We start from the raw sequence: 11448 nt of genomic DNA on the forward strand, positions 1-11448 counted from the left end.
AAGATGTAAACTGGTTATCTCTTGTACAGGGTTAAACTTGTCTGGCATCAAGTAATAAATTCTAATTCTACAGTGCTTACAAAACCTGCCACCTCTTAATCTGATATGATTCCCAAGAGCATGGCTGCAATGATCTCTATTAAATTAATTCAATATATATTTCAGATGTTCACTGTAAAAGTCAATGGGTTAATAGGAAAATGTGAGTGTCAGGAAAAGGGGCCATATGTCTGCAAACAGTAAACATGAACACATCCTTTGATGGTGGAATAGGACTGACGTCTGTATAAACTGTAATATTTTAGGGGTGAGGTATAAAAAAGCATATCAGGACCACAGACAGTTCAGTAAAGAAGCATTCTCTACATCAGCACCATGGTGAGCTGTCGGCTACCTCTCTTCATTGTCTCTGTTTATCTTTTAATACTCCTTGTATATGCCGATGAGACCGTTGGGATCAGGTCTGCAGAGGCCTCTGATAACAACAGCCAGGAGGAAAAAGAACTGGTAAGGATGTTTCTTTTACCTGATTAAATCTTGACTGAAATACATTAGTGAAAATGAAGGTAGTTTTCAATTAAAGCCTATTTCCAGGAAAAGAAAAGAAAAACTCCCCTTGCAGTGTGGAGGCAGTCCACGCACTGCAAGGGTTGACTGCTTGTTTAGATCTAGGAGACCTGGGAAAAAATACCTTTACTTACCTGATCCCCGCTGTCTCCCAGACTGGCACATGCAGCCTCCCCCCCCCCCCCACACAAACGTCATCACGTGCAATGCAGGGCCCATACCCCCGCTTCGTATGTGAGGACTGTAAGAGACCATCCAGAAGCCAATGCGGTGGAGGGATGACGAGGGCGTTGACTGTTGAAATGTTGGAATATGCACCAGTTGAGTTGCTAGCTGGCATAAAGGTGCAGTGTCTGGGGTGTTGGGGTTCAGTGTCAGGGGTGCTGGAAGGCACGGAGATTCAGAGTCAGGGGTACAGAGGTAGGGGTGCTGGAGATGCCGGGAGATGCAATGTCAGGGAGCAGACTGCCAGGGGTGTTCTGAACTTCTTCAGATGCCAGATTGTAAAAACTCTTTACTTGTAAGCCTGTAGGGAGGCTTCTCTAAGTGCCACTCCATATGGTGTAGGCTCCTAGATCATATCCCTGATTTAAAGTAAATGCAAGGGGGTTTAGTTAGCATGAGGGAGAAGTCATTAGGATTAAGCTTTTTAAAAGTATAGTAAGCATTTAGGTCTCCTTCAGAGTCCATCTCCTATAAGTCCACTTGACTTTCAGTATTCTTCTTTTACAATAAGGGTAGGATAAGATGACATGTTTGTGCATGTAAAGCGTGTTTATAAATTCTGCGTTTAGTACTTACATGCGTACATAACATTTGTAATTTATAATAATAACTGTATTTGAATACCTGTACCTTGTAAGGCACTGGGGAATACACTGATGACATGTAAATGCAAACTGATGATGTCTGGCTAATGTACAGTACCTAGTAGCTGAACTAAAGTACATTGAGAGGATGGTAGCTGTGTTCCAAGCTTAATGGAAACCTATCATGAGAGAAACATGGACGCTATCATTGCTGATATTCTTCTAAAAGGGCTAGTTGACTGGTTGTCAAGTTGGTCCTCTGGCTTCAACACTTTGAGTCACCTGGAACAGTTATGCAGATACTGTAAATACCTCTGACCATTCTGTGATATTCCTGAGCTACATGTCCCAGGTTAGTGAAAATACTGAAAGCGCAAATACAACCTCCTATCCTTTATAGCCAAGAAAGGTGCCATCTTTGCCATTTGTATTGCAGTTGCCATGGTGCATCTGATCAGCTATGACACCAGCCATTTGAGGGCATGAAGGTTCAGTTGAGAGCAGAAATAAACACGCTGGCAACCTTGACAGTTGGAATCCCTTAAAAGTAACTGTTTTGGGAGACATTAAATTGGTGCGTAAAGTTCATCTTAAAGCCAGGGGTTCAGCATGAAAGGCAGGCAGCAACATTTTCAGAAGGAAGTCAGCAGTATAAACCCCATACAAACTACCGGTATCTATTCTTGAGAATTATTCAAAAAAAACACACACATTCTGCACATCTCTGGAATTACATGCACATTTTCCCTATGTTTTTGCAAGTGCCAGAAATATAGGGGTGATTTAATAAAACATTTGTGACTCTTTGGCACTATGGCCATATTAGAAAGTGTAATATAAATAAAAGCCGTGCAACACTTATTTCTGATGACAAATTCAGGTATTTCAGGTATTTCCCATGTGGGACACTGTTACATTCTGGCACAATGGCTGTGACAAATTCCTTAAGGAATACCACCATCTTGATGATGAGGAAAGTGGAGGTAAAAAAGACCTCTTCCATGTTGGCATAAACTGTGTCACACGTGTAAGTATTGTGTTGCAAACAAAACTGTGCCAGATGCAATCCTGCAAAGATTTATAGACACCTTTCCAACAGCTACATGAATGTGTCTCAAGTTGCGCCACTTGTTGCATGGACGGGAGACATGTTTCTTGTTTTCATGACACCCTTTGTGAATTCCAGACATATAGTGCTCCTGCCTTTCTCTTTGATGTGAAAGCACAGTAGGGAGCAATTCAGTATAGCATTTGTGACACTTTTCTAGTGGTAGGGTCTCTTTAAAAAGTCCAGCAACTAATTAATGAAAGTCGTGTGACAGATTTGTCAATATTTCTTATACAGATTCAGGTAATTCTTGTTTTGTTTGCTCCACTTTCACAATGTGTTGCTATGACTGCAAAACAATAAAAAAAAAACTAAAAAATGACTGACAGTTCATAGATCAGAAAACTGACGGAACGAAAATACGTTAACGGAATTTCGTATTTCCTGCCTGTATTGTAATGCAACCCTCAGCAGCAGAAGAGAAAACCTCTGATTGGTCAACCAAACGAAATATGAAATTCCGTTAACGGATTTTGTATTTCGGATAAAAAAAAAAAAACTACCATCAAGGCATCAACTCCAATATTAACAAAGGTATTTTGCTTTTTAACTTCATCATTGTCATGTTGTTCAACTTAATTTCCCAGGGGTAATATTAGTTCCCGTTTCAATGAAATTCGGATCCGAAATTCGTCAACGGAATTTCATATTTCGGATATAATTCGAAAACTGCAATTCGGATTTCGGATGCTTCAGAATTTACGAATTTCAGTAAATTCGTACGAATTTCGATTCGTAACAAAACGAATCGCACATGTCTAGTACGAACTAAGAGGACTAGTATATGAACTAAGATGACCAGTACAGAACTAAAATGACTAGTATGCACTAAGAGGACCAGTACGGACTAAAATGACCAGCGAGGACTAAAATGACCAGTACAGACTAAAAAGGACCAGTACGAACTAAAATAACCACAAAAAAACCTCCCCCAAAAATGTATTCATTTAACTTTTAATTAAAGAACCCCATCCGAATTGATCTGAACTGAAAAAGAAAAATTTGTATCGATCCGAATTCTGATTAACATACCAAATCGAATTTCGGATCTGTAATTCGAAAACAAAAATTAGAATCGGTCCGAAACAAAATGTTTCCTAGAAACCAATGCCACTGTGCAGCCAACACCATCCTAGAAACGGCCTGGTGGCTAAACATGCAACTGAGGATGCAGTGTTCACTATAGATTGTCCAGCCTCAGTGACTTCCCTCACCATACCTCCATGCGACAAAATCATGTACATGTTTCTGGCAGCTGCATAAACCGGTCATAAACTTTAGTTTTTTTTCTATGGCACACTTGCCACTATGAATTCAAGGGTGTGTATTTTTTTACTCTTGACCAGGGGCGGAACTACTGCCGGTACAGCCGGTGCTGCTGCACCGGTGCCTGATGCTGCTGCACCGGTGCCTGATGCTGTGGGGAGCGGCCACTGACCATCCGTCTGGCCACACGGAAGTGAGGCAGAGCAGCCTTCAAGCACACTGTGAGGCAGCACTGGGGCCTTGGCCGGGAGGACCCAGCGAGCAGCTTGCTGATTACACAGCCCGCTGCTTCTCTCAGCTACACAATGTTTCCTCCGCGAGGAGGGGGAGATGAGGTGACTGCTTTAATCTTCTCTATGTGCCTGTTCTGTGCCATGTTTTGTAGTCCTCTATGGAGTTATTCCGCATTTCTGTATAAAGTATTGCTGAAAGTTGTAGTCCCCAATAGCTGTTACCATTGTGCGTTTCTGTATAAAGTATTGGTGGAAGTTGTAGTCACCTATAGCTGTTACCATTCTGCATTTCTGTAGAGAGTATTGCTGGAAGTTGTAGTCCCCTATAGCTGTTACCGTTCTGCATTTATGTAGAGAGTAATGCTGGTAGTTGTAGACCCCTATAGCCATTACCATTCTGCGTTTCTGTGGAGAGTATTGCTGGAAGTTGTATTTCTCTATAGCCATTACCATTCTGCGTTTCTGTAGAGAGTATTGCTGGACGTTGTATTTCTCTATAGCCATTACCATTCTGTGTTTCTGTAGAGAGTATTGCTGGAAGCTGTATTTCTCTTAGCCGTTACCATTCTGCGCTTCTGTAGAGAGTTTTGCTGGAAGTTGTAGTCGCCTATAGCCGTTACCATTCCGCGTTTCTATAGAGAGTTATGCGGGAAGTTGTAGTCCCTGCCATCTAAATTAGAACCCCACCTGGAGCTCGTCCCACTGGACCAGCGCTGACTGGCCGCTGCTGGGTTTTTTTTCTTCTTACTTACCTCGCCGATCGCCCACAGGAGCAGCAGTGACGCGACGCTCGGCGAGGTAAGTAAGAAGAAAAAAAAAACATAGTGCAAGCTTCGGCGCTAGGCATCGGGGCATTTTGACAAGTACAAGTACTTGTCAAAATGCCCTGTATCAGGCCCGATTCCGATGCTAGCATCGGTATCGGGACATCCCTAGCCATTACCATTCTGCGTTTCTGTAGAGAGTATTGCTGGAAGTTGTATTTCTCTATAGCCATTACCATTCTGTGTTTCTGTAGAGTGTATTGCACCATTCTGCGTTTCTGTAATACTATAGCTGTTACCATTCTGCGTTTCTGTAATACTCTCGTATTGCTAGGTGTTGTAGTTCTCTATAGCTGTTACCATTTTGCGTTCCTGTAGAGAGTATTGCTGGGAGTTGTAGTTCTCTATACTTGTTACCATTCTGCATTTCTGTAGAGCGTATTGCTGGGAGTTGTAGTTCTCTATACAGAAATGCTGCAAAATGGTAACGGCTATAAGTGAGCAGGGCTGGCATTGTAAGAGCCGAAGGGGGGGGGGCAATAGAAAATCTTGCACCAGGGCCCCATGTTCCATAGATCCATCACTGCTCTTGACACTTTATGAATTCAAAAGCACATAGTGTCAGCCTTGTCTACTTCTTTTCTGTTGACTTAAGGTGCCCATACACCTGCCGATTATCGTACGATAATCATGGGTGATCCCGCAATCGTACGATAATCGGCAGGTGTATGGAAGGCGTGTGACCGTTTCTACTGTACGGTCGCACGTCTTTTGTCTTCGGAGCACACTTGAAAACCTGCCGAAAATTGTAAGATTGTCGGCGGGTTAGTGGCATGCTCAGAAGACAAATGCCGAACGGGCTGGTGTGCGCAAGCCCGCTTAGCACTGCAATCATCGGAATCCCTCCCCTCAGCGGGGAGGGCTTGCAATGATTGCGAGTACGATCGGTCTGTCCAAGATATGCAGATCGTATGAGATTTTAATTACCTTACAACCATCGCACAACGAAAGTCGTGCGATGGTTGTAAGATGTATGACCAGCTTTACAAAGAACACAGACCTCTCCTCATCTCCTTCCCACCTCCTCATCTCCATAAATCCTCCTTGTGCACAGAAAGACATCAGCTGACAAGATTTCTAAATCAACAGGTATTTTTTGCACTTATAAAACAGATAAGAAAACACTTTCCTGGTCTAGTGAAAAGGAGTAAATCACAATTTAAAGGGAATCAATATTGCATTTTGTGCCTAAAATGGAACTAAACTTAAAAAAAAAAAAAATTGCAAGCAAGCAGGCACTTTAATCAATGTGAGCTGATTTCCACTTTTACATTCCTTGTTTAAAATGCACAGCATTTTTTAGAGAGATTCTTCGCTTCAGTTTGCAAACTTCAACACTTACTAGTAATACTAAGAACTGTCTCACCCTCTATTGCGTCCCACACCTTTGTAATGACTAGCAATGCTACTCATCATAAGGATGTACCCATTGAAAGGTGTAGGAGGAGATGGGTCAGCTCTCAACAAGAGGCATTACGGTTTGCAGTCAGAGGGGTCTATTCACTAAGCTGCCGAGGGCAGCCGAGTGAATGACCGATCTGAAGTGAAGTGAGCCGAACACTGTTCGGCTATCCACTTCAGGCTGGTACGGCTGATTTCAGCCGTACATCGGCTTGCTTCGAGTGGCTTCGGGTCGGCCGAACATGCCCAGCATGTTTGGCCGACCCGAAGTGCAGAAGGAGTTCGACTCAGCCGATCCAACATCTGGTTTCTCACTGCTGTTCGGGCTATTCTTAAATATGCCGCTCAGCGGGAATTCGGCTTGGCTGTTCTGCTCGGTCCCTCAGAGGGACCACCAATGCTTTTCAAAGGGAAATTTTTTTTTTTTTCTTTCTATTCTGACATCGATCGTGTCAGAATAAAGAAAAAAAGACACAGCAGTGTTTCTCTCCTTGGCGGCCGGGAGCAGGAGACTCCCGGGCCGCCAGGGAGAGTTAGATGTTTGGAGATCAGTGTCCCTGGTTAGCAGGTAACCAGGGATGCTGATCTCTCTGAAAGTGGCCGGAGCCAGCCGTAAGATCACGGCTGGCTCCGCCCAGCTGCCAGAAGCAGGCTTTCAGCACGGATCAGCCCAGCCGATGCATATGCGTTCGGCTCGGCTGAGCCGCTCGGCCACAATCGGGAGCTGTACGGGCTATTGTGAATAGCCCGTACAGCACCCCTTCGGTTCTAATGAACCGAAGGGGTCCTGGGGCCGAAGCTAGCCGAAGGATCGGCCGAAGCTATGGCCAGATCCTTCAGCAGCTTCGTGAATAGACCCCAGAGTGTCCTAGGAACCGAGAATTCTACTAGATAGTAAGCTCTCACGAGCAGGGTCCTCCTACCTCTTGTACTAAAATTGTATCGTTTTTTTTTCTTTTTTTTGTCTGTTCGATGATGGCCGGTGCCTCACGATGTGCCTCGCTGGTGAGGTCGTAGTTGGCGCTGTGTATTGTCTCCCTCAGTTTTGTAAAGCGCTGTGCAGACTGTTGGTGCTATATAAATCCCGTATAATACTAATAATTCCAAGACACTTAAAAATACTTTTTATTGATTATATCGATTGTGATCTCCCTGGCATCCTTTCTGGAGTGAACTTAATGCAGATCCGTACACTTTATTATTCAATTTCAGATATTCCAGACCTCTAATGGTCTTACTTACACAAAAAAAAATTACATGAGTATGCCATGAGTGTTTATAATATCTCTGTTTAATCAATGCAATATTAATCTTTTACTAAACTTAATTCCATTAATGTTGTATATTTTACATAGATAGAAGCTTTACAAGACGTCCTGGAAAAACTCAAAAGTAAAAGAATCCTTCCTCTGGACAAAAAGCTGGGATGGGTGCCTTCGGTAAGGAAAAGCCTAGTGGAGAATGCGGGTGTGGCTAAGCACAAGAAACACATAAAACAAATATTTTCACTGATTATACTTTTTTCCTATATTTTGTTTTACATTTTCTACTCCATTTTTATAGTCAATACAGGTTTTTTAAATAGTAAAATCATACTAAATGTGTGTATATCTGAATATTATTTCCTGTTTATACTGTATAAGGCCAGAATGTTCTTCAATGCTTTACAATGTGAGTAAATCACAAATAAAACATATCCAGAATAAGATAATAAGTAATGAAACAAAGGCACAATGGTTCTACCCGCAAGCAAAAAGCCACTTAAAGAAATGGAACAAGCAAGATATGAGGAACTTATCTGTACAAACAAGCTGCCATTATCTAATTGAAGCACATAATTATTTTATATTAATGCTGAATGAACCAGTCAGCCAGCTAGACTATAAAATGACATCAAAAAGTGCACATGGGGCACATTTTGATGAAAGGGACATTGACGGAATTAGGTAACCGAAAGCAGAGAAATGCATTTGTATCCATCCTTAAAGATATGTAGTTTAAAAACATGCTTAAAACTTTGAACAGCTAAATAATTTGGGATAGTGAACCCCAAGGATCAGATGCTGGAGATAAAAAAGCTGTAATCTATTATTAAAATGGAAGGTGCAGGTGGGGTGGTAGGTGGTAGATCAAAGATCTTAGATGGACCTGCATTCAGGAAAGGCTTTGTATTAAGAGTCAGCTTTTTAATGTAGTTATCTAAAAAGAGAAAGTGTTTACACTTTTATGGGCACTTGGCAGACCATTCTGACACCTGTCAAGTGCCTCACAGACCACTGGTCTAAAATTGTGCACTGAGCCAAACAGATGTGGGCAAGGTGTTGTGTCAAAATTCCGGCCATGGCGCCAACTGTTTTCTATGGCTTTCCCCAACTAGCCCCCTTCCTGTAGTGCAATCCAGATGCAGATGGAATGCTGCCCTTGCAACACACTGTGTTGGATGCTTTTCAGTCTCAGTCACAGTGATATGGTTAGCGCAGCTGTCTTTAAGATGGACTTACAGTGCATCTCCAGCCTCAGCATTTGTTTTTGACCGATTGAGAAAGGGATACAATCCTTGTAAGGTTATTTGTGGACTTTCCACTAACTTGCTGCTAAGCAACACCTTACTTGTTGTAGGTGTGTCTTACAACTGCAACATAGGTACTGACGCATGTACTGTGTTTCTTTACAGTTAAAAAAAACTGCTCATAAATCACACCCCAGATACCAGACTCCAACGAATACTGCACTCCTCTTCTGCACATTCTGCCTGCTGTCATACCTTTTGTACTCCTTTCCTGTACATACTGTCCTCCATCGTACCCTCTGCACTCTTCTACACAAATTGCACCCTCTCATACCCTTTGCAATGCTCTCCTGCATATACTGCCCCCTCTAATATTAACCACCCTCCTCTCCTGCACATACTGCCTTTCAGAGGCGTAACTAGAAACCTCAGGGACCCGGTTACTATATCCTCAATTATGAATGAATGGGAAGTAATCTACATCACTTCGTGTTCATTCATGATTGTGGTTATAGTAATCATACTCAATGTCCTCATGTTATGAATGGACAGGAACACTCAGTATAGAGGATTCCTGTTCATTGATAGCAGGGGATACAGAAAAAGAGATTGACGGCTCTGTGCACCTCTAATTTAAAAAAAAACTTTTATCACTTTTTTTCTTTTATACATTTTTTATTTATTTTTTTATTTTACTCGCTTTTACTTTTTATAATTTTCATTATTATTTTTTCATAAATGTTTATTTGATAATTTATCAATTTTTTTTCACTTAACTTTATTGCTATCACACAAGAGCTAACAAGCCCCATGTGTAAAAAAGTTGCGCGACAGTCACGCGTTTCCGAAGGCTACTTGGCTGTATCCCAATGGAAACGCGCAACAAAACGGCCCAAAGTAGTACTTGTACCTTTTCAGGCGTGGGCTGTTTTGTAGCGCGTTAGGGACGGGCGGAAATACGCCAAGGTGGGAACGAGACCATTGAATACAATGAGATTTATATTTTTGAGCGTTTTGTAGAGCGTTTGTCGAGCGTAGAACGCGCTACAAAACGTTCAGGTGTGAACGAGGGCTTACTGCCACAGTGAAAGAACCCCTTTCTAAAACAACCAAAAAGACCTAGCCAAACTGGATTTTTTTAGCAGAAGACTAGTAAAGTCCCGGTCACCGATCTCCTCTGCAGAGAAGAAATCTGCAAGTGGTCAGCAGTTCAAGCCATGGCTGTCAATCGTTTTCTATGGCTTTTCCCAGCAAGCCTCCCTCCTGTAGTGTAATCCAGATGAGGACAGAATGCTGCCTTTGTGGCACACTGTGTTGGATGCTTTTCTGTCTCAATCACAGCAATAAACCCTTTCACATACCTTTAGTCTCAGGCCCAAGTCTGCTGCAGAATGGGAATCTCTGTTCCAAAAAACAAAATTATATATGTAGAGAAAAATATGTGTATATATATATACATATATATATATATATATGTATATATATATACACATATATATACTAGTCTATGTAAAAGTAAGATTTTGGGTTGGAATAGACTAAACAAAAAGTGATGTATAGCATTATTTAATATTTTTTCATCAAGAAACTCTTTTAATGTTGCACTTTGTGTTGCAGTTGTTCAGCATTGTTGGAAGTTGTGTGTTTAAATGTATGAATGTCTTTTATGTCCCTTTAGTGTGATGCAGGTGAACAGTGTGCAGTAAGAAAAGGTGCGCGGATTGGAAAGCTCTGCAACTGCCCAAGGGGAACCACTTGTAACTTCTATATTCTCAAATGTTTGTAAACAAAGGTGCATTTGACAAAGTGACATGCAAAACTGGAGGAGAGAATTATTCTGGCAAGCAAGAGACGACTTGATCTGTTATGTGTTCCTGTTTTTACTTCATCTTTTTATGTGTTCCACCGAAGATGACAAATGCAAGATAACCCATTTAGCAACAGCATGTTTTCAGTTTACACGCAACAAATACAAACCTAATAGACTAAGCATTGATGTGGAACTCCAGTTTTGTTGAAACGCAAGCATTCTGGCAAACATAGGTTCTTACCTCTGTCCTTTAAATAGTGAGCTTGGCCATTCCATTGCACTTGCTCAAATATAATGCTAATTGGGAGGTTCTGCCTTTACATCCTTGTCATACTTTTAGACATATCACTTCTGAGCCAAAAAAAACGAAAACACAAAGAACAGGGACTTTGACCCATTTGCAGGAGCAAGTGAATGGGAATTCTGGGACAAAGTACTTTTGTTGCAATGGTTGCAAGGAAAATACATTTGTTTTACAAAACCCTGGTGAATGGAAAATTACATTGAATAACATTCACTTACAAAATGGCTTGTGCAGCAATTATGTTCTACTAATTCACAAAACTGGAGTTTTCCTTTAAAGACTTGAAGAAATACTTTTCTCTTCTCTGCAGTGAGTTCTGTCCTATTATACTGCTTTTCAATGTACTGTACATCTCTGTATTGTGCACTTTTTCTGCACTATTGTGTGTTTTTACTGGAATGTGAAGCTGCCCATAGATGCACAATGTTTGCGTTTTCCTTCTACACCTTTTTAAAATAAAAGTAAGTGCAACATTTCAGGGTCATTTCATTTCTTCAAAAAAGAGTCTTGAACAGTTCAGATCCACCTACTCTCTGCAAAGAACATTGATTACAAGTACAGGAATGTGCCTTTTACATGGATAATGCACACACACACACACACACACACACACACAC

General features: G+C 41.5%; 1 protein-coding gene across 1 annotated transcript; it reads left to right on the top strand.

Moving 5' to 3' along the window:
• Window positions 1-318: 318 nt before the first annotated feature.
• LOC108791246 (cocaine- and amphetamine-regulated transcript protein-like) lies at window positions 319-10900 on the top strand. Its single transcript, XM_018561676.1, has 3 exons — window positions 319-507; window positions 7564-7647; window positions 10396-10900. The coding sequence occupies exons 1-3, from the start codon at window positions 376-378 to the stop codon at window positions 10501-10503; spliced, it is 324 nt and encodes a 107-aa protein (XP_018417178.1). The 5' UTR covers window positions 319-375; the 3' UTR covers window positions 10504-10900.
• Window positions 10901-11448: the final 548 nt, after the last annotated feature.

The sequence above is a fragment of the Nanorana parkeri genome, unplaced genomic scaffold, assembly GCF_000935625.1.
Source record: "Nanorana parkeri isolate BGI_ZX_2015 unplaced genomic scaffold, ASM93562v1 scaffold537, whole genome shotgun sequence".
In the NCBI taxonomy this organism is placed as follows: Eukaryota; Metazoa; Chordata; class Amphibia; order Anura; family Dicroglossidae; genus Nanorana; species Nanorana parkeri.

Coding starts and splice junctions, on each gene's coding strand:
- LOC108791246 (XM_018561676.1), top strand. CDS start 376: ATGGTGAGCTGTCGGCTACCTCTCTTCATTGTCTCTGTTTATCTTTTA. Junction 508..7,563: donor GCCAGGAGGAAAAAGAACTG/GTAAGGATGTTT, acceptor TATTTTACATAG/ATAGAAGCTTTACAAGACGT. Junction 7,648..10,395: donor AGCTGGGATGGGTGCCTTCG/GTAAGGAAAAGC, acceptor ATGTCCCTTTAG/TGTGATGCAGGTGAACAGTG.